General features: G+C 41.0%; 1 protein-coding gene across 7 annotated transcripts in view; it reads left to right on the forward strand.

Moving 5' to 3' along the window:
- Window positions 1-26,235, forward strand: part of usp34 (ubiquitin specific peptidase 34) — a 161,262-nt gene that overhangs the window by 97,191 nt on the left and 37,836 nt on the right. For 4 of the 7 annotated variants that reach the window (XM_061984359.1, XM_061984361.1, XM_061984360.1 and 1 more), the window contains exons 38-52: window positions 166-270; window positions 409-503; window positions 7,694-7,998; window positions 9,629-9,792; window positions 9,860-9,925; window positions 9,994-10,140; window positions 10,212-10,268; window positions 15,194-15,271; window positions 15,347-15,441; window positions 15,524-15,696; window positions 20,221-20,371; window positions 20,461-20,539; window positions 20,609-20,662; window positions 24,509-24,601; window positions 24,817-24,881. In XM_061984359.1, coding sequence (XP_061840343.1) covers window positions 166-270; window positions 409-503; window positions 7,694-7,998; window positions 9,629-9,792; window positions 9,860-9,925; window positions 9,994-10,140; window positions 10,212-10,268; window positions 15,194-15,271; window positions 15,347-15,441; window positions 15,524-15,696; window positions 20,221-20,371; window positions 20,461-20,539; window positions 20,609-20,662; window positions 24,509-24,601; window positions 24,817-24,881 — 1,727 coding nt within the window. The remainder of the gene's footprint in view (window positions 1-165; window positions 271-408; window positions 504-7,693; window positions 7,999-9,628; window positions 9,793-9,859; window positions 9,926-9,993; window positions 10,141-10,211; window positions 10,269-15,193; window positions 15,272-15,346; window positions 15,442-15,523; window positions 15,697-20,220; window positions 20,372-20,460; window positions 20,540-20,608; window positions 20,663-24,508; window positions 24,602-24,816; window positions 24,882-26,235) is intronic. The other 3 variants (XM_061984364.1, XM_061984365.1, XM_061984366.1) reach the window with 1 other exon arrangement.

The following is a 26,235-nucleotide window of genomic DNA, read 5'->3' on the forward strand; positions in this document are numbered from 1 at the left end:
TGGTGGGATCAATGAAGCGAAGACTTGACTTGTGGACTTGCTGCTGTTAGGATGTCTATTATTAATAGTGTGTGTGTCTGCACACCATGATGTGTGTGTAAGTGTGTGTGTCTGCACGCCATGATGTGTGTGTAAGTGTGTTTAATAATGTGTGTGTGTGCACAGATGGAGGACTACGAGGAAGAGCCGGTGCTCAGAAGCGGTTGCAAGGAGTACTTCTGGCTGCTGTGTAAACTCATCGACAACATCCACGTGAAAGACGCCAGTCAGGTGGGACCGTGCTAACCAGCTCATTAGCATAAAGTCATGTGACCTGCTCGCTGGCGATGCTATCCCTGATGACATGAACGCACACATTCGGTCATGCTTGAATGTGGCTCGCATTGTTTGGTGTGTTTGAACTCACAGAAGGTCTCTCCCTCTCTGTCGCTGGCCGGCTCCGTGCAGACCACCCTGCTGGACCTGGACGCCCTCGCACGACACCTGGCCGACTGCATCCGCAGGTGCGCTTGAACACTCTGACTTCAACCTTAGCCACACTCTTGTAGACACTCCCACTTCCATGGCAGCAAATGACAATTTGTTTTTAACTGAATGAATTAAGAATGGACAAGTTAGAGAGGATAATATCAAAAATGTCTGTTGCTGTGCAGCGTACACGTAAGAGTAAAGTAGATCCATTCATATATCGATGGTGTCGACATTTAGGATATCTGTATGAGATGGATATTTTACATCTTTTTTTAGGGCCCGCATGGCCCATTGTATAAGGACTCCCAAATCCTTATGCAATGGGCCATAAGGACCTATTGTATTTGTAAGGTTTTATTATTCTTTATTCTTCCGCCGCCACATTAAACTGTAATTTGACCCACTTAACATGCTTCAAAACTCACCATATTTGACCCACACATCAGGACCTGCGAAAATTACCTTTCTTTAAAAAAAAAAACCGAACCCCAAAACTCAAAATTGCGCTTTAGCGCCCCCTAGGAAGAAAAAAAAACTAGACTGCCTATATCTCCCACTAGGAAGATCGGAGAGACATGAAACAAAAACCTGTAAGTAGGTCTGACTTAGACCTAGTTTTCATAATTGTATATCATCGGGCAGAAATCAACAGGAAGTTGGCGATTCCCCCTTCAAGACAAAAAAGTACTAAAAACAGTCACTTTTGCCTCTTTGAGCTGTAATTTGACCCCCTTAGCCCGCTTCAAAACTCACCGAACTGAACACACACATCAGGACTGGCTAAAACTGTGATCTAATGAAAAAACCTAACCCCAAATCTAAAAATTGTGCTCTACAGCAATTTTTTAATAGAACGCACAAAAAACTGCTCCTCGGATGAAAAATCTGACAAAACTGCCTGTAACTCCCACTGGGAAGCTCGGAGAGACATGAAACAAATACCTCTATGTAGGTCTCACTTAGACCTACATTTCATAAATTGACAACCCCCAGCAAAAATCAACAGGAAGTTTGCTATTCCCCCTTCAAAACAAATTTTTTGTAAAAACCGGTCACCTTCCTTCAAAAACGAACTCCTCTGAGCGCGTTTGTCGTTTCGCCTTCAAAATTACACAGGAGAGAGATTGAACCCTTGTGAATACAACAACAGAAGCGCTTTTTTTATAACTTCTCCGGTTTTGATTTTATGAGCCTTCAAAGACCCGCTGCGCTGATGATGCTGCGCTGCTGTTTTTTTAAGATGGCTGCTTAAAAGCAGGAAGCACCAATGTGCCCACACAATGCAGACAAGGTAGGTACACTAGACAAAAGTCTTGGGACACTTCAGACTACAAGTAGACAAAAGTATTGGGACACTTAGGACTAGCACCTGCCAAATACGCGGGCCCGTCCAACGCTGCTTGCAGCTTTAATTCTTTATTCTTCCGCCGCCACATTAAACTGTAATTTGACCCACTTAACATGCTTCAAAACTCACCATATTTGACCCACCCATCAGGACCTGCAAAAATTACCTTTTTTTTAAAAAAAAAACCGAACCCCAAAACTCAAAATTGCGCTTTAGCGCCCCCTAGGAAGAAAAAAAAACTAGACTGCCTATATCTCCCACTAGGAAGATCGGAGAGACATGAAACAAAAACCTGTATGTAGGTCTGACTTAGACCTAGTTTTCATAATTGTATATCATCGGGCAGAAATCAACAGGCAATCTGGCAATTCCCCCTTCAAGACAAAAAAGTACTAAAAACAGTCACTTTTGCCTCTTTGAGCTGTAATTTGACCCCCTAACACGCTTCAAAACTCACCGAACTGAACACACACATCAGGACTGGCAAAAATTGCGATCTAATAAAAAAAAACCTAACCCCAAATTTAAAAATTGCGCTCTACAGCAATTTTTGAATAAAACGGAGAAAAAAACTGCTCCTCGGAAGAAAAAAAATGACAAAACTGCCTGTAACTCCCACTGGGAAGGTCGGAGAGACATGAAACAAAAACCTCTCCGTAGATCTCACTTAGACCTACATTTCATAAATTGACAACCCCCAGCAAAAATCAACAGGAAGTTTGCTATTCCCCCTTCAAAACAAATTTTTTGTAAAAACCGGTCACCTTCCTTCAAAAACGATCTCCTCTGAGCGCGTTTGTCGTTTCGCCTTCAAACTAACACAGGAGAGAGATTGAACCCTTGTGATTACAATGACAGAAGCGCTTTTATTCTAACTGCTCCGGTTTTGATTTTATGACCCTTCAAAGACCCGCTGCGCTGCTGTTTTTTTAAGATGGCTGCTTAAAAGCAGGAAGCACCAACGTGCCCACACAATGCAGACAAGGTAGGTACACTAGACAAAAGTCTTGGGACACTTCAGACTAAAAGTAGACAAAAGTATTGGGACACTTATGACTATCACTGGACAAAAGTATTGGGACATTTAGGACTAGCACCTGCCAAATACGCGGGCCCGACCAACGCTGCTTGCAGCTTTAATTTTTGTTTGTTTTTTGTCAATGTTTACAAATTGTGGGAATAATCCCTTTATGGCAAAATCCAAAGGATTTAAGAGTAGTCTATAGTAGTTTTTACTTTTGTTTACTTGTTGTGTACTCTTGACTAGGCTGGCTGAAAACTGTATCACGATACCAGTGGTTTGTATCGGTCTATCGATAGTTATTTACATTTTTTATGACCTAAGGAGCAGGAGAAAAATATACTTTATTTCAAATGTAACTTCCTCTGGCTGTAATCCCCTCAGAAAGGAAAGGAAATGTCAACACGAGCATGGAAAAAAAACACTCAATGTAAACAAAATGGTCAAATCACATTGAACACTTGACAAAAAGTTAGGAACTGTTCCCTTGTGGATCAATAAAGTTTGTCTAAGTTTAAGTAAGAATTGCTTAATAAAGTGTAACAATTTCTTTGAGAATTTTAGAGATAAAGGGGAGGTGTGACACCATCTTTTAAGTAGAGGATGAATAAATGAGAACATGTAAACATAGAGAAACATGAGAAGAACTATTTTCTGCAGGTTTAGTGGCAGCTGTGCTCTAAAGGGTGAGCGCAGCTGCTAAGGTAATGTGGTATTTCCCTTTTGGATCAATAAAGTTTGTCTAAGTTTAAGTAAGAAATGCTTAAAGTGTACGAAAATAGTGCAAAGTGTGAAAATGAAAGCCGACTGAAAAGGGTTCACAAAAATTGTTAGACGTTTGGTATTTGTTAAGCTGCTGTGCAACAATTACTTTGAGAATTTTAGAGATAAAGGGGAGGTGCGACACCATCTTTTAAGTAGAGGATGAATAAATGAGAACATGTAAACATAGAGAAACATATTTTCTGCAGGTTTAGTGGCAGCTGTGCTCTAAAGGGTGAGCGCGGCTAAGGTGGTGTGGTATTTCCCTTTTGGATCAATACAGTTTGTGTAAGTTTAAGTAACACGTGCTTAATAAAGTGTACAAAAATAGTGCAAAGTGTGGAAATGAAAGCCGACTGAAAGGGTTCACAAAGATTGTTAGATGTTTGGTATTCGTTTAGCTGCTGTGCAACAATTTCTTTGAGAATTTTAGAGATAAAGAGGAGGTGCGACACCATCTTTTAAGTAGAGGATGAATAAAGGAGAACATGTAAACAGAGAGAAACATGAGAACTATTTTCTGCAGGTTTAGTGACAGCTGTGCTCTAAAGGGTGAGCGCGGCAAAGGTGGTGTGGTATTTTCCTTTTGGATCAATACAGCTTGTCTAAGTTTAAGTAACACATGCTTAATAAAGTGTACAAAAATAGTGCAAAGTGTGGAAATGAAAGCCGACTGAAAGGGTTCACAAAGATTGTTAGACGTTTGGTATTCGTTTAGCTGCTGTGCAACAATTTCTTGGAGAATTTTAGAGATAAAGGGGAGGTGCGACACCAGCTTTTAAGTAGAGGATGAATAAAGGAGAACATGTAAACAGAGAGAAACATGAGAACTATTTTCTGCAGGTTTAGTGGCAGCTGTGCTCTAAAGGGTGAGGTGGTGTGGTATTTCCCTTTTGGATCAATACAGTTTGTCTAAGTTTAAGTAACACATGCTTAATAAAGTGTACAAAAATAGTGCAAAGTGTGGAAATGAAAGCCGACTGAAAGGGTTCACAAAGATTGTTAGACGTTTGGTGTTCATTAAGCTGATGTGCAACAATTACTTTGAGAATTTTAAAGATAAAGGGGAGGTGCAACACCATCTTTTAAGTAGAGGATGAATAAAGGAGAACATGTAAACAGAGAAACATGAGAACTATTTTCTGCAGGTTTAGTGGCAGCTGTGCTCTAAAGGGTGAGCGCGGCTAAGGTGGTGTGGTATTTCCCTTTTGGATCAATACAGTTTGTCTAAGTTTAAGTAACACATGCTTAATAAAGTGTACAAAAATAGTGCAAAGTGTGGACATGAAAGCCGACTGAAAGGGTTCACAAAGATTGTTAGACGTTTGGTATTCGTTTAGCTGCTGTGCAACAATTTCTTGGAGAATTTTAGAGATAAAGGGGAGGTGCGACACCAGCTTTTAAGTAGAGGATGAATAAAGGAGAACATGTAAACAGAGAGAAACATGAGAACTATTTTCTGCAGGTTTAGTGACAGCTGTGCTCTAAAGGGTGAGCGCGGCAAAGGTGGTGTGGTATTTTCCTTTTGGATCAATAAAGTTTGTCTAAGTTTAAGTAACACATGCTTAATAAAGTGTACAAAAATAGTGCAAAGTGTGGAAATGAAAGCCGACTGAAAGGGTTCACAAAGATTGTTAGACGTTTGGTATTCGTTTAGCTGCTGTGCAACAATTTCTTGGAGAATTTTAGAGATAAAGGGGAGGTGCGACACCAGCTTTTAAGTAGAGGATGAATAAAGGAGAACATGTAAACAGAGAGAAACATGAAGAACTATTTTCTGCAGGTTTAGTGGCAGCTTTGCTCTAAAGGGTGAGCGCGGCTAAGGTGGTGTGGTATTTTCCTTTTGGATCAATACAGTTTGTCTAAGTAACACATGCTTAATAAAGTGTACAAAAATAGTGCAAAGTGTGGAAATGAAAGCCGACTGAAAGGGTTCACAAAGATTGTTAGACGTTTGGTGTTCATTAAGCTGATGTGCAACAATTACTTTGAGAATTTTAAAGATAAAGGGGAGGTGCAACACCATCTTTTAAGTAGAGGATGAATAAAGGAGAACATGTAAACAGAGAAACATGAGAACTATTTTCTGCAGGTTTAGTGGCAGCTGTGCTCTAAAGGGTGAGCGCGGCTAAGGTGGTGTGGTATTTCCCTTTTGGATCAATACAGTTTGTCTAAGTTTAAGTAACACATGCTTAATAAAGTGTACAAAAATAGTGCAAAGTGTGGACATGAAAGCCGACTGAAAGGGTTCACAAAGATTGTTAGACGTTTGGTATTCGTTTAGCTGCTGTGCAACAATTTCTTGGAGAATTTTAGAGATAAAGGGGAGGTGCGACACCAGCTTTTAAGTAGAGGATGAATAAAGGAGAACATGTAAACAGAGAGAAACATGAGAACTATTTTCTGCAGGTTTAGTGACAGCTGTGCTCTAAAGGGTGAGCGCGGCAAAGGTGGTGTGGTATTTTCCTTTTGGATCAATAAAGTTTGTCTAAGTTTAAGTAACACATGCTTAATAAAGTGTACAAAAATAGTGCAAAGTGTGGAAATGAAAGCCGACTGAAAGGGTTCACAAAGATTGTTAGACGTTTGGTATTCGTTTAGCTGCTGTGCAACAATTTCTTGGAGAATTTTAGAGATAAAGGGGAGGTGTGACACCAGCTTTTAAGTAGAGGATGAATACATGAGAACATGTAAACATAGAGAAACATGAGAAGAACTATTTTCTGCAGGTTTAGTGGCAGCTGTGCTCTAAAGGGTGAGCGCAGCTGCTAAGGTAATGTGGTATTTCCCTTTTGGATCAATAAAGTTTGTCTAAGTTTAAGTAAGAAATGCTTAAAGTGTACGAAAATAGTGCAAAGTTTGAAAATGAAAGCCGACTGAAAGGGTTCACAAAGATTGTTAGACGTTTGGTATTCGTTTAGCTGCTGTGCAACAATTTCTTGGAGAATTTTAGAGATAAAGGGGAGGTGCGACACCATCTTTTAAGTAGAGGATGAATAAAGGAGAACATGTAAACAGAGAGAAACATGAGAACTATTTTCTGCAGGTTTAGTGGCAGCTGTGCTCTAAAGGGTGAGCGCGGCTAAGGCGGTGTGGTATTTCCCTTTTGGATCAATACAGTTTGTCTAAGTTTAAGTAACAAATGCTTAATAAAGTGCAAAGTGTGCAAATGAAAGCCGACTGAAAGGGTTCACAAAGATTGTTCCACGTTTGGTATTCATTTAGCTGCTGTGCAACAATTTCTTTGAGAAATTTAGAGATAAAGGGGAGGTGACCACAGTCCCTTTTGGGGGAAAAAAGTGCAACGCTGTTGATTGTTGATACTGTTACCTGATTGGCTGTGATCACTTCCTGCGTTGTTCGGTTACCAGAGAGCGGGTGCCTTTGTTCATGCAACCAACCTTGCCTCCATACTTCTTAGGAAAAAGAAACAAAAATGAATCAACATTTTATAGAACACATTTTCTAATAGGATAGGATAGGTCTTTATTGTCATTGCACAAGTACAACGAAACTATGTTTTCAGCACAAACCCGTTCAAGATTAGACAAACAAACAGTGTACAGGGTTACAAAACAGGAACGCTGATGGGTCGCCAAAGGCGCCCCGTAAAAGATAAGAAAAAGGTAAAGCGCTGGGGAAGAAGATGAGTAAAAAAATACAATCTCGACTGGGCTCCTAAGGGGGCCTAGTCTGGAGTGGGGAAAAAACCTCCATGCAATGCACACAAACACGTTACATTTAATCATGACAACTCTCAACAGAGGGGCGGGGAATTGGGGCCCTGGAGGTCGACTGCTGCTACGAAGCGCTGCCAGCCGCCCATCACCCCGAAGGGAAACAAGCGGTGGTGAAGGCGTGTTTTGATTGTAATTAAAGGAAGTAGTTTAAATATTGTGTTGATATTGTTCAATAGTTATCACTATCAATATATCGAAATATTTACTGTTATTAAATTTGATCGGTGTTTGTATCGGCTGATCACACTCATGGAGGATGGATCAGAATAAAACCCTGATTGGACCATAAACAACACTTGTTCAACAGAATCCTGTTTTTGTCGGATCTCATGAGACCCCCCTCTCTTTCAGCCGTGAAATCCTGGACCAGCAGGACGGGAGCGTGGAGGACGACGGCCTGACGGGCCTCCTGCGCCTCGCCACCAGCGTCCTCAAACACAAACCCCCCTTCAAGTTCTCGCGCGAGGGCCAGGAGTTCCTCCGGGACGTCCACAACCTCCTCTTCCTCCTCCCCAGCCTGGCCGACCGGGCCCAGCCCAAGTGCAAGTCCCACGCCGCCCGGGCCGCCGCCTACGACCTGCTGGTGGAGACGGTGAAGGGCTCGCTGGAGAACTACCGGCTGCTCCACAACTGGGTCATGTCGCAGCACATGCAGGGTGAGATGCTGGCTCCTACACGCACGCAGGTAGACCAGGATCAGGACTTCTTTTCGGCCAATTTTAACCCAATGCGGCCCCCCCCGAGTCAAAAAGTTTGGGAACCACTGCTCTAAGGTGTATGGCTGGGGAATTAGAGTAAAAAGTGTAAAATTAGCTAAAAAAGTTAGCACTTTAATGTTAGCACCCTAACAAAGTAACAAGTGTCACAAACCAGGTTAAATGGCTGTAGGGTAAACGGTTGCAAAAATTAGCTCAAAAAGCTTGCACTTTAATGCCAGCATGCTAACGTTAACATGCTAACAGTTAGTTTGTTTCACATACCAAGTTATAAAAGGTTAAAAATTGATGTATTGGTTTTGAAAATGAAAAATACCAAAAGGTTAAAAATCGATGTATTGGTTTTGAAAATGAAAAATACCAAAAGGTTAAAAATCGGTGTATTGGTTTTGAAAATGTAAAATAGCAAAAGGTTAATCTATGTATTGGTTTTGAAAATGAAAAATAGCAAAAGGTTGAAAATCGATGTATTGGTTTTGAAAATTAAAAAATGCCAAAAGGTTAAAAATCAATGTATTGGTTTTGAAAATTAAAAATAGCATAAGGTTAAAAATCGATGTATTGGTTTTGAAAATGGAAAATACCTAAAGGTTAAAAATTGATGTATTGTTTTGAAATTGAAAAATAGCAAAAGGTTAAAAATGTATGTATTGGTTTTGAAAATGAAAAATAGCAAAAGGTTGAAAATCAATGTATAGGTTTTGAAAATGAAAAATACCTAAAGGTTAAAAATCGATGTATTGTTTTGAAAATGAAAAATAGCAAAAGGTTAAAAATCGATGTATTGGTTTTGAAAATGGGAAATACCAGAAGGTTAAAAATCGATGTATTGGTTTTGAAAATGAAAAATACCAAAAAGGGTAAAAATCGATGTATTGGTTTTGAAAATGAAAAATAGCAAAAGGTTAAAAATGTATGTATTGGTTTTGAAAATGAAAAATACCAAAAGGTAAAAAATTTATGTATTGGTTTTGAAAATAAAAAATACCAAAAGTTTAAAAATCGATGTATTGGTTTTGAAAATGGAAAAATACCAAAAGGGTAAAAATCGATGTATTGGTTTTGAAAATCAAAAATAGCTAAAGGTTAAAAATCGATGTATTGGTTTTGAAAATGAAAAATAGCAAAAAATAAAAAATCTATGTATTGGTTTTGAAAATTAAAAAAAGCAAAAAGTTAAAAATTGATGTATTGGTTTTGAAAATGAAAAATACCAAAAGGGTTAAAATCTATGTATTGGTTTTGAAAAAGAAAAATACCAAAAGGTTAAAAATCGATGTATTGGTTTTGAAAATGAAAAATACCAAAAGGGTAAAAATCGATGTATTGGTTTTGAAAAAGAAAAATACCAAAAGGTTAAAAATCGATGTATGGGTTTTGAAAATGAAAAATGTCAAAATGGCCGCCGCATGATTGAATTTTTTAGTGAAAAAGTTTGGACGCCCCTGGTTTAAGGGCTAAAATGAGACCGACTTCAGCATAAAAATAGCATTCATATTCTTTTAGTCACTTAATACGAGCCACAGCCCAGTGGCCCCGCCCCCTGCTGACGTTCATGTCCCCCCCGCAGCCTCGCACGCGCCGTACAAGTGGGACTACTGGCCTCATGACGACGTGCGCGCCGACTGTCGCTTCGTGGGTCTGACCAACCTGGGCGCCACCTGCTACCTGGCCTCCACCATCCAGCAGCTCTACATGATCCCCGAGGCGCGGCAGGCCATCTTCACCGCCAAGGTGCGTTTTGGAGCACGCCATAGTTGTATCCTTAGTGATTGTGTGTGTGTGTGTGTGTGTGTGTCAGTACGCCGAGGACATCAAACACAAGACCACACTGCTGGAGCTCCAGAAGATGTTCACGTACCTGATGGTGAGTTCCCGTCCGTGGACTCGTACTCGCGTTCCAAGTCTGGATTCAGACTCCTCCCGCCTCCGCAGGAGAGCGAGAGGAAGGCGTACAACCCGCGGCCCTTCTGCAAGACCTACACCATGGACAAGCAGCCGCTCAACACGGGCGAGCAGAAGGACATGACCGAGTTCTTCACCGACCTCATCACCAAAATCGAGGAGATGTCCCACGAGCTGGTACGCCCCTCCCCCGCACGTCACATGACTCCCCGATGAAAGGCGTGACTCATGAGTTTTTTTCCCCGCAGAAGAACACGGTGAAGAGTCTGTTTGGAGGCATCATCACCAACAATGTGGTTTCTCTGGTAGGTTCACTCTCCTCCTCGTTCTAGAGAGTACAGTGGAACCTCCATTTACCAACGCAGCTGGTTAGGGATGTCCGATAATATCGGGTTGCCGATATTATCGGCCGATAAATGCTTTAAAATGTAATATCGGAAATTATCGGTATCTGTTTCAAAAAGTAAAATGTATGACTTTTTAAAAGGCCGCTGTGTACACGGACGTAGGGAGAAGTACAGAGCGCCAATACACCTTAAAGGCACTTCCTTTGCGTGCCGGCCCAGTCACATAATATCTACGGCTTTTTACACACACAAGTGAATGCGAGGCATACTTGTTCAACAGCCATACAGGTCACACTGAGGGTGGCCGTACAAACAAGTTTAACACTGTTCCAAATATGCGCCACACTGTGAACCCACACCAAACAAGAATGACAAACACATTTCGGGAGAACATCCGCACCGTAACACAACAGAACAAATACCCAGAACCCCTTGTAGCACTGACTCTTCCGGGACACTACAATATACAAAAACCCCCCAACCCCGCCCACCTCAACCTCCTCATACTCACTCAGGGAGAGCATGTCCATGTTGGCATTTTTTTTCCATAACTTCAATCCAATCCACTTTATTTATATAGCACATTTAAACAACAAAATGTTTCCAAAGTGCTGCACAACAATATTAAACACAATTAAAAACAATAAAAAAATAAATATGATTAAAAACAATTTCAAAGGGTAAAACCAATTAAAACAGTAAATAGAAAGCAAAATTTTAAAAACACAGAGGACAACAGAGGACCACACAACTCACGTAGTGTTAAAAGCCAGAGAATAAAAGTGGGTCTTAAGACGAGACTTAAAACACTCCACTGTGGGAGCAGTTCGAACATGGAGGGGCAGAGTGTTCCAGAGCTTAGGGCCGACCACAGAGAAGGCCCTGTCTCCCCTGGTTTTAAGTCTCGTCTTGGACACCACGAGCTGGAGCTGGCTCTCGGACCTCAGAGCGCGCGCAGGATTGTAAGTTTGGATGAGGTCCGAGATATACTGAGGTGCCAGTCCATGTAAAGCTTTAAAAACAAACAGCAAGGTTTTAAAATCAATTCTAAAATGAACAGGGAGCCAGTGCAAACTCTCAAGGATTGGGGTTATATGCTGGCGTCTCCTGGCCCCTGTTAAAAGTCGTGCTGCCGCATTCTGGACTAACTGCAACCGGGAGAGAGCTTTTTGGCTAATGCCAGCATAAAGTGCATTGCAGTAGTCCAGGCCACTTGAAATAAAAGCATGCACGACTTGTTCAAAAAGGTTAAAAGATAAAAACGGTTTTACCTTTGCTAAAAGACGAAGATGATAAAAACACGATTTTAAAACGCCATTGACTTGTTTGTCAAGTTTAAAATGGCTGTCTATAGTGACGCCAAGGCTGCTGACTTTGGGACGCACATCATTTTGCAATGGTCCCAAGTCAGTGAGGGCCGGACCAAACACTAAAATTTCCGTTTTTCCCTCATTCATTATTCAAAAATTCTGGGCTAACCAAGCCTTGACGTGGCATAGACAGTTGAGAAGGGGTGTCAGGGGTCCGTGGCCTTTTGAAATAGGCATATAAATTTGGCAGTCGTCTGCATAAAAGTGATAAGACACTCCATGCCTCTTAAAAATCTCTCCCAAGAGGGAGGAGATATAGAGCGAACAGGATGGGGCCTAGAATAGATCCCTGGGGGACACCACAGTAAAGTGGCGTCCCCCAGCCTGACAGAGAAGGACCTTTCTGACAGGTAGGATCTGAACCACTCTAATGCAGTCCCCCTGACACCCACACAGTCTCTCAGGCGATCTAAAAGAATTGTGTGGTGGACTGTGTCAAAGGCAGCTGGAAGATCTAAAAGCACTAAAATGGCAGAGCTGCCAGAATCAGATATTAAAAGCAAATCATTAAAAACCTTTAAAAGTGCAGATTCAGTACTGTGCAAAGCTTTGTATCAATCAATCAATCAATCTTTATTTATATAGCCCTAAATCACAAGTGTCTCAAAGGGCTGCACAAGCCACAACGACATCCTCGGTACAAAGCCCACATAAGGGCAAGGAAAAACTCACCCCAGTGGGACGTCGATGTGAATGACTATGAGAAACCTTGGAGAGGACCGCATATGTGGGTAACCCCCCCCCCCTCTAGGGGAGACCGAAAGCAATGGATGTCGAGTGGGTCTGACATAATATTGTGAGAGTCCAGTCCATAGTGGATCCAACATAATAGTAAGAGTCCAGTCCATAGTGGGGCCAGCAGGACACCATCCCGAGCGGAGACGGGTCAGCAGCGCAGAGATGTTCCCAGCCGATGCACAGGCGAGCGGTCCACCCCGGGTCCCGACTCTGGACAGCCAGCACTTCATCCATGGCCACCGGACCTGTGCCCCCCTCCCCCTCAAGGAAAAGGGGAGCAGAGGAGAAAAGAAAAGAAACGGCAGATCAACTGGTCTAACAGGGGGGCTATTCAAAGGCTAGAGTATACAAATGAGTTTTAAGATGGGACTTAAATGCTTCTACTGAGGTAGCATCTCTAATTGTTACCGGGAGGGCATTCCATAGTACTGGAGCCCCAATAGAAAACGCTCTATAGCCCGCAGACTTTTTTTGGGCTCTGGGAATCACTAATAAGCCGGAGTTCTTTGAACGCAGATATCCAGACTGAAATGGATCTAAAGTGCTATTTTCATCTAAAAAAGGCTGTAGTTGCGCCAAAACACATTTCTCCAAAATTTTTGACACAAAAGGTAATTTAGAAATGGGCCGATAATTTGACAAACTGTTTTTTTTTTTATCAAAGGCTCAACAACAGCTCCTTTACAAAAAGAGGGCACACTGCCAGAAATCAAGCTGCTGTTGATGATGTCCCTAACAGACAAGTCAATAGAGTCCCAGACTTCTTTAAAAAAGCGAGGGGGGACCCGGGTCTGTGGGACAGGACGAGGGTTTTAGTTTGTCGACTATTCCTGTAAGCTCAGGCATGGACACAGGCTCAAATTGACAAAATACAGCCGAGCACCGAGTGGCCACATTGAAACTAAATGGAGAAGGAGAAAGATTTGCCCGAATAGTAGCAACCTTGTCGTTAAAAAAGGAGAGACATTTTTCACAGGTTTCCCTTGTCATCTCCAGTGAAGTGGCCGGATTCGGATTAAGAACAGAACTAATAGATTTAAAAAGAACACGTGGCTTGTTGATACTACAGGTAAAAGCCAGTAAATTAGAATATTTTGAAAAACTTGATTTATTTCAGTAATTGCATTCAAAAGGTGTAACTTGTACATTATATTTATTCATTGCACACAGACTGATGCATTCAAATGTTTATTTCATTTAATTTTGATGATTTGAAGTGGCAACAAATGAAAATCCAAAATTCCGTGTGTCACAAAATTAGAATATTACTTAAGGCTAATACAAAAAAGGGATTTTTAGAAATGTTGGCCAACTGAAAAGTATGAAAATGAAAAATATGAGCATGTACAATACTCAATACTTGGTTGGAGCTCCTTTTGCCTCAATTACTGCGTTAATGCGGCGTGGCATGGAGTCGATGAGTTTCTGGCACTGCTCAGGTGTTATGAGAGCCCAGGTTGCTCTGATAGTGGCCTTCAACTCTTCTGCGTTTTTGGGTCTGGCATTCTGCATCTTCCTTTTCACAATACCCCACAGATTTTCTATGGGGCTAAGGTCAGGGGAGTTGGCGGGCCAATTTAGAACAGAAATACCATGGTCCGTAAACCAGGCACGGGTAGATTTTGCGCTGTGTGCAGGCGCCAAGTCCTGTTGGAACTTGAAATCTCCATCTCCATAGAGCAGGTCAGCAGCAGGAAGCATGAAGTGCTCTAAAACTTGCTGGTAGACGGCTGCGTTGACCCCGGATCTCAGGAAACAGAGTGGACCGACACCAGCAGATGACATGGCACCCCAAACCATCACCCAACCATGCAAATTTTGAATTTCCTTTGGAAATCGAGGTCCCAGAGTCTGGAGGAAGACAGGAGAGGCACAGGATCCACGTTGCCTGAAGTCTAGTGTAAAGTTTCCACCATCAGTGATGGTTTGGGGTGCCATGTCATCTGCTGGTGTCGGTCCACTCTGTTTCCTGAGATCCAGGGTCAACGCAGCCGTCTACCAGCAAGTTTTAGAGCACTTCATGCTTCCTGCTGCTGACCTGCTCTATGGAGATGGAGATTTCAAGTTCCAACAGGACTTGGCGCCTGCACACAGCGCAAAATCTACCCGTGCCTGGTTTACGGACCATGGTATTTCTGTTCTAAATTGGCCCGCCAACTCCCCTGACCTTAGCCCCATAGAAAATCTGTGGGGTATTGTGAAAAGGAAGATGCAGAATGCCAGACCCAAAAACGCAGAAGAGTTGAAGGCCACTATCAGAGCAACCTGGGCTCTCATAACACCTGAGCAGTGCCAGAAACTCATCGACTCCATGCCACGCCGCATTAACGCAGTAATTGAGGCAAAAGGAGCTCCAACCAAGTATTGAGTATTGTACATGCTCATATTTTTCATTTTCATACTTTTCAGTTGGCCAACATTTCTAAAAATCCCTTTTTTTGTATTAGCCTTAAGTAATATTCTAATTTTGTGACACACGGAATTTTGGATTTTCATTTGTTGCCACTTCAAATCATCAAAATTAAATGAAATAAACATTTGAATGCATCAGTCTGTGTGCAATGAATAAATATAATGTACAAGTTACACCTTTTGAATGCAATTACTGAAATAAATCAAGTTTTTCAAAATATTCTAATTTACTGGCTTTTACCTGTATGTGACTCCATGGCAAATAAACTGTATTCCCACTTAGTCTGCTTTGTTAGATTGTGTACCTCTTGAGCAGCACCAATAAGCGGGTTCTTTGCAAGTCAAGTCTTGTTGGTCTTGCAGGACTGCGACCACGTGAGTCAGACGGCGGAGGAGTTCTACACGGTCCGATGTCAGGTTGCCGACATGAAGAACATCTACGTGAGTACATTTTGTCACGCCGGTTCACACACACGTGCGCCGCCACCAAGCATGTGTACCGCCGTCTCTGCGCAGGAGTCCCTGGACGAGGTGACCATCAAGGACACGCTGGAGGGGGACAACATGTACACCTGCTCCCACTGCGGCAAGAAGGTCCGCGCCGAGAAAAGGTTAGCGTGCTCCTCGTAGGCGGGGCTAGGACACACTGCGCGTTGGGAAGGAGAGACATAACCTCTGCGCTTTGCCCTGCAGGGCTTGCTTCAAGAAGCTTCCACGGATCCTGAGCTTCAACACCATGCGCTACACCTTCAACATGGTGACCATGATGAAGGAGAAGGTCAACACGCACTTCTCCTTCCCGCTGCGTCTGGACATGACGCCCTACACCGAGGACTTCCTCATGGGCAAGGGGGAGCGCAAAGAAGGTGCGTGATGCGGCGTGTGCCCCAATTTGGCCTGGCTCAGACGGTAGAGCGGCAGACCAGAAACTTGAGGGTTTCAAGTGTCACATACCAGGTTAAATGGCTGTAGGGTAAACGGTAGCAAAAATGTGCTCAAAAAGCTTGCACTAAAACGCCAGCATGCTAACGTTAACATGCTAACAGTTAGCTTGTTTCACATATCAACTTATAAAAGGTTAAAAATCGATGTATTGGTTTTGAAAATGGAAAATAGCAAAAGGTTAAAAATCGATGTATTGGTTTTGAAAATGGAAAATAGCAAAAGGTTAAAAATCGATGTATTGGTTTTGAAAATGAAAAATACCAAAAGGTTAAAAATCAATGTATTGGTTTTGAAAATGAAAAATAGCAAAAGGTTAAAAATCGATGTATATGTTTTGAAAATGGAAAATACCAAAAGGTTAAAAATCGATGTATATGTTTTGAAAATGGAAAATACCAAAAGGTTAAAAATCGGTGTATTGGTTTTGAAAATGAAAAATAGCAAAAGGTTAAAAATCGATGTATTGGTTTTGAAAATGAAAAATAGCAAAAGGTTGAAAATCGGTGTATTGGTTTTGAAAATTAAAAAATGCCAAAAGTTTAAAAATCGATGTATTGGTTTTGAAAATTAAAAATAGCAAAAGGTTAAAAATCGATGTATTGGTTTTGAAAATGGAAAATACCAAAAGGTTAAAAATCGATGTATTGGTTTTGAAAATGGAAAATACCAAAAGGTTAAAAATCGATGTATTGGTTTTGAAAATGGAAAATACCAAAAGGTTAAAAATCGGTGTATTGGTTTTGAAAATGAAAAATACCAAAAGGTTAAAAATCGATGTATTGGTTTTGAAAATGAAAAATAGTAAAAGGTTGAAAATCGATGTATTGGTTTTGAAAATTAAAAAATGCCAAAAGTTTAAAAATCGATTTATTGGTTTTGAAAATGAAAAATAGCAAAAGGTTGAAAATCGGTGTATTGGTTTTGAAAATGAAAAATAGCAAAAGATTAAAAATCGATGTATTGGTTTTGAAAATGAAAAATAGCAAAAGGTTAAAAATCGATGTATTGGTTTTGAAAATGGAAAATACCAAAAGGTTAAAAATCGATGTATTGGTTTTGAAAATGAAAAATACCAAAAGGTTAAAAATCGATGTATATGTTTTGAAAATGGAAAATACCAAAAGGTTAAAAATCGATGTATATGTTTTGAAAATGGAAAATACCAAAAGGTTAAAAATCGATGTATTGGTTTTGAAAATTAAAAATGGCAAAAGGTTAAAAATCGATGTATTGGTTTTGAAAATGGAAAATACCAAAAGGTTAAAAATCGATGTATTGGTTTTGAAAATGGAAAATACCAAAAGGTTAAAAATCGATGTATTGGTTTTGAAAATGGAAAATACCAAAAGGTTAAAAATCGGTGTATTGGTTTTGAAAATGAAAAATAGCAAAAGGTTAAAAATCGATGTATTGGTTTTGAAAATGAAAAATAGCAAAAGGTTGAAAATCGATGTATTGGTTTTGAAAATTAAAAAATGCCAAAAGTTTAAAAATCGATGTATTGGTTTTGAAAATTAAAAATAGCAAAAGGTTAAAAATCGATGTATTGGTTTTGAAAATTAAAAATACCTAAAGGTTAAAAATCGATGTATTGTTTTGAAAATTAAAAATAGCAAAAGGTTAAAAATGTATGTATTGGTTTTGAAAATGAAAAATACCAAAAGATTAAAAATCGATGTATTGGTTTTGAAAATGAAAAATACCAAAAGTTTAAAAATCGATGTATTGGTTTTGAAAATGGAAAAATAGCAAAAGGTTTAAAATCGATGTATTGGTTTTGAAAATGGACCAGAAACTTGAGGGTTTCTGGTCTGAATCCAGCGTTCGCCATCCTCGTCGCCGCGTTTGTGTCTTTGAGCAAGACACTTCACCTACCGGTGCCAATGTGGAACAGTGGTTCTCAAACTTTTTCCACCATAAAGCGCAACATTAAAATACGGTAGCCTAGTAGGCCCAAGTATCCATTAAAAATAAGGCTGATTTTTATTTTATTTTTTCTTTGATAAGTACCATATCTTCCTGACTATAGAGCACATATAAGCCACACCCACTCAATTTGAGAAGAAAAATATATTTTTCCGATATATTAGCCGCCCCCGACTATAAGCCGCAGATATATACGTTGTCCATCCATCCATTTTTTTTAACCGCTTGTCCCTTTTGCGTTTGTGTCTTTGAGCAAGACACTTCACCTACCAGTGCCACCACGGAACAGTGGTTCTCAAACTTTTTCCACCATAAAGCGCAACATTAAAATGCGGTAGCCTAATAGGCCCACGTATCCATTAAAAACAAGGTGGATTTTTTTTCTTTGATTAAAAAGTACCATATTTTCCTGACTATAGAGCACATATTGTGAATTAGATTTTATATAGCGCTTTTCTCTAGTGACTCAAAGCGCTTTTACTTGTGGTTAGAGTGTCCGCCCTGAGATGGGTAGGGTGTGAGTTCAAACCCCGGCCGAGTCATACTAAAGGAGCCATAACCTCCCTGCTAGGCACTCAGCATCAAGGGTTGGAATTGGGGGTTAAATCACCAAAAATGATTCCCGGGCACGGCCACCGCTGCTGCTCACTGCTCCCCTCACCTCCTGATCGAGGGTGATGGGTCAAATGCAGAGAATAATTTTGCCACACCTAGTGTGTGTGTGATAGAGATGCGCGGTTTGCGGACACAAGGAGTGCGGGCGGTTGAAATAAAAAAAAAAAAAAGATTTATTTGGACTTTCCCTGATTACATGGCAACAGCTGTTTCTAAGGGAGGGGGGTCGTAAACAGCCATTGCCTTTGATTAAAAACAGTTCAAAGAAAAGATGCCTGGAGCTTGTGTCAGGTCCTGCTTCCACTCCGCTTTGTAGAGCTCGGGTCAGGATAAAATCTTCCTATGGATTAAATTAGAAGAAAGAAACCGACGCTTTCATGTCGCTTCCCATCGTACACAGTGGAGTTTTACAAGCCTTCTGCTTGGTAGGATCAAAGACAGCTTTTGTCTGCTTGCCGGGAACTCATCGAAACACAAAGTTTTGTGATAACTTAGATACAATTATTCTGACAACTACATTACGATAGCACGTACAAATGTGCGTGAAAACAGTCCTACAGACATCACACATGGGACTGTTTAGTGAGTAAGAATTGTTTTAGTTGTATTGTAAAACTTTCAAGCGTTGCTTGGAGTGGTGAATCAAATCAAATCAACTTTATTTATAAAGCACATTTATAATTTACCACAGGGGTAGCCAAAGTGAAGGACGAATCCATACGAGTAGAAACGCTACGGACGATTAGAAGTCGAAACGGCACTTCGACTTCCGGTTCAAAGCTTTAAACAGCAGGAAGCACTCTAGGCATTCACACAACAGCGCCTAACTAACACAGACACTCATAAAAGAGGATGGCTTGACTACTGTCAGGTTCAAACGCTGATGACATCTATTAAACAGACAAAGAAGCAAGGAGTCAAACAGAGACAGAATTAAATTTGTCTCAATGAGAAGAAATGTGTAGACACTGTACCCTTTACAGTGTCGTCCCACGCTCTGACAAAAGATTGTACGCCTCCTCTTTTATTTGGACTTTCCCTGATTACATGGCAACAGCTGTTTCTAAGGGAGGGGGGTCGTAAACAGCCATCGCCTTTGATTAAAAACAGTTCAAAGAAAAGGTCATAAAAAAACAGTTCAAAGAAAAGATGCCTGGAGCTTGCGTCAGGTCCTGCTTCCACTCCGCTTTGTAGAGCTCGGGTCAAGATAAAATCTTCCTATGGATTAAATTAGAAGAAAGAAACCGACGCTTTCATGTCGCTTCCCATCGTACACAGTGGAGTTTTACAAGCCTTCTGCTTGGTAGGATCAAAGATGCCGGGAACTCATCGAAACACAAAGTTTTGTGATAACTTAGATACAATTATTCTGACAACTACATTACGATAGCACGTACAAATGTGCGTGAAAACACTCCTACAGACATCACACATGGGACTGTTTAGTGAGTAAGAATTGTTTTAGTTGTATTGTAAATCTTTCAAGCGTTGCTTAGAGTGGTGAAGGACGAATCCATACGGGTAGAAACGCTACGGACGATTAGAAGTCGAAACGGCACTTTGACTTCCGGTTCAAAGCTTTAAACAGCAGGAAGCACTCTAGGCATTCACACAGCTAGCGAACTTGTCCTAAAGATGGCGCCATAGCACAAACGTCACACACATTTTCTGTGTCTTTGCTTGTGTCTAATTAAAACTATTTGCTTTATTGCCGTCAGCGAAGAAAAATCCATAAATTAGCCGCACCGTTTTTATAAGCCGCGACGTACAAAGCGTAGGGGAAAAAAAGTAGAATTGAGGGTCTATTCAATATTTTTTCCCCACTGTTTGAACAGTAAGACTGTGTTTGAATGTTAGAAAACAAAAGACTGTACTTTCAGTGAGAGTGTGTTCTCCCACGTCAGGTTTTCGGGAAGAAGGCGAGTCCAAGCTCACGGAGAGTTACGAGTACGACCTCATCGGCGTGACGGTGCACACGGGCACGGCGGACGGCGGCCATTACTACAGCTTCATCAGAGACATCATCAACCCTCACGCCTACAAGATCAACAAGTGGTGCGTGGGGGCGGGGCCATGTGGCGGTGGGAGGGGCTTGGGCCTCAGACATAGCACATGTTTCTAATGGTGAGCACACAACCCTGCAGGTATCTGTTCAACGACGCCGAGGTCAAACCCTTTGACTCCGCCCAGCTGGCATCAGAGTGCTTCGGGGGGGAGATGACAGTACGTGCCCCCGCCAGCTGACCTTTGACCTGTCCCCCGCTTTTCACTAAATTGCTGTTTGTCGTGCAGACGAAAACTTACGACTCTGTGACCGACAAGTTCATGGACTTCTCCTTCGAGAAGGTGAGACTTTGTGTGTCTGTGTGAAGATGTGTTAGTGTGTGTGTGTCTGCGTGAAGATGTGTTAGTGTGTGTGTGTCTGTGTGAAGATGTGTTAGTGTGTGTGTGTCTGTGTGAAGATGTTTGTGTGCCTGTGTCTGTGTGAAGATGTTTGTGTGCCTGTGTGTGTCTGTGTGAAGATGTGTTAGTGTGTGTCTGTGTGAAGATGTGTTAGTGTGTGTGTCTGTGTGAAGATGTGTTAGTGTGTGTCTGTGTGAAGATGTGTTAGTGTGTGTGTGTCTGTGTGAAGATGTTTGTGTGCCTGTGTCTGTGTGAAGATGTTTGTGTGCCTGTGTGTGTCTGTGTGAAGATGTGTTAGTGTGTGTCTGTGTGAAGATGTGTTAGTGTGTGTGTCTGTGTGAAGATGTGTTTGTGTATTTGTGTGAAGATGTTTGTGTGCCTGTGTGAAGATGTGTTAGTGTGTGTGTCTGTGGGAAGACGTGTTAGTGTGTGTGTCTGTGTGAAGATGTGTTAGTGTGTGTGTCTGTGTGAAGATGTGTTAGTGTGTGTGTCTGTGTGAAGATGTGTTAGTGTGTGTCTGTGTGAAGATGTGTTAGTGTGTGTCTGTGTGAAGATGTGTTAGTGTGTGTGTGTCTGTGTGAAGATGTGTTTGTGTGTCTGTGTGAAGATGTGTTAGTGTGTGTCTGTGTGAAGATGTGTTAGTGTGTGTGTCTGTGTGAAGATGTGTTAGTGTATCTCTGTGAATATGTGTTAGTGTGTGTCTGTGTGAAGATGTGTTAGAGTGTGTCTGTGTGAAGATGTGTTAGTGTGTGTCTGTGTGAAGATGTGTTAGTGTGTGTCTGTGTGAAGATGTTAGTGTGTGTCTGTGTGAAGATGTGTTTGTGTGAAGATGTGTTAGTGTGTATGTCTGTGTGAAGATGTGTTAGTGTGTGTCTGTGTGAAGATGTGTTTGTGTGAAGATGTGCTAGTGTGTGTCTGTGTGAAGATGTGTTTGTGTGAAGATGTGTTTGTGTGAAGATGTGTTAGTGTGTGTCTGTGTGAAGATGTGTTAGTGTGTGTGTGTCTGTTTGAAGATGTGTTTGTGTATCTGTGTGAAGATGTGTTAGTGTGTGTGTCTGTGTGAAGATGTTTGTGTGTCTGTGTGAAGTTGTGTTAGTGTGTGTCTGTGTGAAGATGTGTTAGTGTGTGTCTGTGTGAATATGTGTTAGTGTGTGTCTGTGTGAAGATGTGTGAAGATGTGTTAGTGTGTGTCTGTGTGAAGATGTGTTAGTGTGTGTCTGTGTGAAGATGTGTTAGTGTGTGTGTGTCTGTTTGAAGATGTGTTAGTGTGTGTGTCTGTGTGAAGATGTTTGTGTGTCTGTGTGAAGATGTGTTAGTGTGTGAAGATGTGTTAGTGTGTGTGTCTGTGTGAAGATGTGTTAGTGTGTGTGTCTGTGTGAAGATGTGTTTGTGTGTCTGTATGAAGATGTGTTTGTGTGTCTGTGTGAAGATGTGTTTGTGTGTCTGTGTGAAGATGTGTTAGTGTGTGTCTGTGTGAAGATGTGTTTGTGTGAAGATGTGCTAATGTGTGTCTGTGTGAAGATGTGTTAGTGTGTGTCTGTGTGAAGATGTGTTAGTGTGTGTCTGTGTGAAGATGTGTTAGTGTGTGTCTGTGTGAAGATGTGTTAGTGTGTGTCTGTGTGAAGATGTGTTAGTGTGTGTGTCTGTGTGAAGATGTGTTTGTGTGTCTGTGTGAAGATGTGTTAGTGTGTGTCTGTGTGAAGATGTGTTAGTGTGTGTCTGTGTGAAGATGTGTTTGTGTGTCTGTGTGAAGATGTGTTAGTGTGTGTCTGTGTGAAGATGTTTGTGTGCCTGTGTGAAGATGTGTTAGTGTGTGTGTCCGTGGGAAGATGTGTTAGTGTGTGTGTCTGTGGGAAGACGTGTTAGTGTGTGTGTCTGTGTGAAGATGTGTTAGTGTGTGTGTCTGTGTGAAGATGTGTTAGTGTGTGTCTGTGTGAAGATGTGTTTGTGTATCTGTGTGAAGATGTGTTTGTGTGTCTGTGTGAAGATGTGTTTGTGTGTCTGTGTGAAGATGTGTTAGTGTGTCTGTGTGAAGATGTGTTAGTGTGTCTGTGTGAAGATGTGTTAGCGTGTGTCTGTGTGAAGATGTGTTTGTGTGTCTGTGTGAAGATGTGTTTGTGTGTCTGTGTGAAGATGTGTTAGTGTGTGAAGATGTTAGTGTGTGTCTGTGTGAAGATGTGTTTGTGTATTTGTGTGAAGATGTGTTAGTGTGTGTCTGTGTGAAGATGTGTTAGTGTATCTGTGTGAAGATGTGTTAGTGTGTGTCTGTGTGAAGATGTGTTAGTGTGTATCTGTGTGAAGATGTGTTTGTGTGTGTCTGTGTGAAGATGTGTCAGTGTGTGTGTGAAGATGTGTTAGTGTGTGAAGATGTGTTAGTGTGTGTCTGTGTGAGGATGTGTTAGTGTGTGTCTGTGTGAAGATGTGTTAGTGTGTGTCTGTGTGAAGATGTGTTAGTGTGTGTCTGTGTGAAGATGTGTTAGTGTGTGTGTGTCTGTTTGAAGATGTGTTTGTGTATCTGTGTGAAGATGTGTTAGTGTGTGTGTCTGTTGGAAGATGTGTTAGTGTCTGTGTGAAGATGTTTGTGTGTCTGTGTGAAGTTGTGTTAGTGTGTGTCTGTGTGAAGATGTGTTAGTGTGTGTCTGTGTGAATATGTGTTAGTGTGTGTCTGTGTGAAGATGTGTGAAGACGTGTTAGTGTGTGTCTGTGTGAAGATGTGTTAGTGTGTGTCTGTGTGAAGATGTGTTAGTGTGTGTCTGTGTGAAGATGTGTTAGTGTGTGTCTGTGTGAAGATGTGTTTGTGTGTCTGTGTGAAGATGTGTTAGTGTGTGTGTCTGTGTGAAGATGTGTTAGTGTGTGTGTCTGTGTGAAGATGTGTTTGTGTGTCTATGTGAAGATGTGTTAGTGTGTGTCTGTGTGAGGATGTGTTAGTGTGTGTCTGTGTGAAGATGTGTTAGTGTGTGTCTGTGTGAAGATGTGTTAGTGTGTGTCTGTTTGAAGATGTGTTAGTGTGTGTGTGTGTCTGTTTGAAGATGTGTTTGTGTGTCTGTGTGAAGTTGTGTTAGTGTGTGTCTGTGTGAAGATGTGTTAGTGTGTGTCTGTGTGAATATGTGTTAGTGTGTGTCTGTGTGAAGATGTGTGAAGACGTGTTAGTGTGTGTCTGTGTGAAGATGTGTTAGTGTGTGTGTCTGTGTGAAGATGTGTTAGTGTGTGTCTGTGTGAAGATGTGTTAGTGTGTGTCTGTGTGAAGATGTGTTAGTGTGTGTCTGTGTGAAGATGTGTTAGTGTGTGTGTGTCTGTTTGAAGATGTGTTAGTGTGTGTGTCTGTGTGAAGATGTTTGTGTGTCTGTGTGAAGATGTGTTAGTGTGTGAAGATGTGTTAGTGTGTGTGTCTGTGTGAAGATGTGTTTGTGTGTCTGTGTGAAGATGTGTTAGTGTGTGTGTCTGTGTGAAGATGTGTTTGTGTGTCTGTATGAAGATGTGTTTGTGTGTCTGTGTGAAGATGTGTTTGTGTGTCTGTGTGAAGATGTGTTAGTGTGTGTCTGTGTGAAGATGTGTTAGTGTGTGTCTGTGTGAAGATGTGTTAGTGTGTGTCTGTGTGAAGATGTGTTAGTGTGTGTCTGTGTGAAGATGTGTTAGTGTGTGTCTGTGTGAAGATGTGTTAGTGTGTGTGTCTGTGTGTGTGTGTGTGTGTGTGTGTGTGTGTGTGTGTGTGTGTGTGTGTGTGTGTGTGTGTGTGTGTGTGTGTGTGTGTGTGTGTGTGTAGTGAAGATGACAGAGTGTGTGTTCCAGACACACAGTGCCTACATGCTGTTCTACAAGCGTGTGGAGCTAGAAGACAACACCAAGGATTTGACTTTTGATGTTTCTCCTGACCTGCTGGAGGTATTCTTCTTCTTCTTCTTCATCCACTTGACTTGTACTTGTACTTGCTCCTTGACTGACACCTCTGTGTGTGTGTGTGTGTGTGTGTGTGTGTGTGTGTGTGTGTGTGTGTGTGTGTGTGTGTGTGTGTGTGTGTGTGTGTGTGTGTGTGTGTGTGTGTGTGTGTGTGTGTGTGTGTGTGTGTGTGTGTGTGTGTGTGTGTGTGTGTCTTCTAGTGGATCTGGCACGACAACATGCAGTTCCTCCAAGACAAGAACATCTTTGAACACACCTACTTTGGGTAGGTTTCATCTCCTACTATGTCATCAGTCATACATGTTATATGTATCGTCATGTATCATACGTGTCATGTGTGTTATATGTATCGTCATGTATCATACGTGTCATCTGTGTTATATGTATCGTCATGTATCATACATGTCATGTGTGTTATATGTATCGTCATGTATCATACATGTCATGTGTGTTATATGTATCGTCATGTATCATACCTGTCATGTGTGTTATATGTATCGTCATGTATCATACGTGTCATGTGTGTTATATGTATCGTCATGTATCATACGTGTCATGTGTGTTATATGTATCGTCATGTATCATACGTGTCATGTGTGTTATATGTATCGTCATGTATCATACGTGTCATGTGTGTTATATGTATCGTCATGTATCATACATGTCATGTGTGTTATATGTATCGTCATGTATCATACGTGTCAAGTGTGTTCAATGCATCGTAACGTGTATTATATGTATCGTATGTGTGTCATGTGTATTATATGTATCGCATGTGTGTCATGTGTATTATATGTATCGCATGTGTGTCATACGTGTCATGTGTATTATATGTATCGTATGTGTGTCATGTGTATTATATGTATCGTATGTGTGTCATGTGTATTATATGTATCGTATGTGTGTCATGTGTATTATATGTATCGTATGTGTGTCATGTGTATTATATGTATCGTATGTGTGTCATGTGTATTATATGTATCGCATGTGTGTCATGTGTATTATATGTATCGCATGTGTGTCATGTGTATTATATGTATCACATGTGTGTCATACGTGTCATGTGTATTATATGTATCGTTATGTGTGTCATGTGTATTATATGTATCGTATGTGTGTCATGTGTATTATATGTATCGTATGTGTGTCATGTGTATTATATGTATCGTATGTGTGTCATGTGTATTATATGTATCGCATGTGTGTCATGTGTATTATATGTATCGTATGTGTGTCGTGTATTATATGTATCGCATGTGTGTCGTGTATTATATGTATTGCATGTGTGTCATGTGTATTATATGTATCGTATGTGTGTCATGTGTATTATATGTATCGTATGTGTGTCATGTGTATTATATGTATCGTATGTGTGTCATGTGTATTATATGTATCGTATGTGTGTCATGTGTATTATATGTATCGCATGTGTGTCATGTGTATTATATGTATCGTATGTGTGTCATGTGTATTATATGTATCGCATGTGTGTCATGTGTATTATATGTATCGTATGTGTGTCATGTGTATTATATGTATCGTATGTGTGTCATGTGTATTATATGTATCACATGTGTGTCATACGTGTCATGTGTATTATATGTATTGTATGTGTGTCA

Source organism: Nerophis lumbriciformis, linkage group LG25 (assembly GCF_033978685.3).
Source record: "Nerophis lumbriciformis linkage group LG25, RoL_Nlum_v2.1, whole genome shotgun sequence".
Classification (NCBI taxonomy): domain Eukaryota; kingdom Metazoa; phylum Chordata; class Actinopteri; order Syngnathiformes; family Syngnathidae; genus Nerophis; species Nerophis lumbriciformis.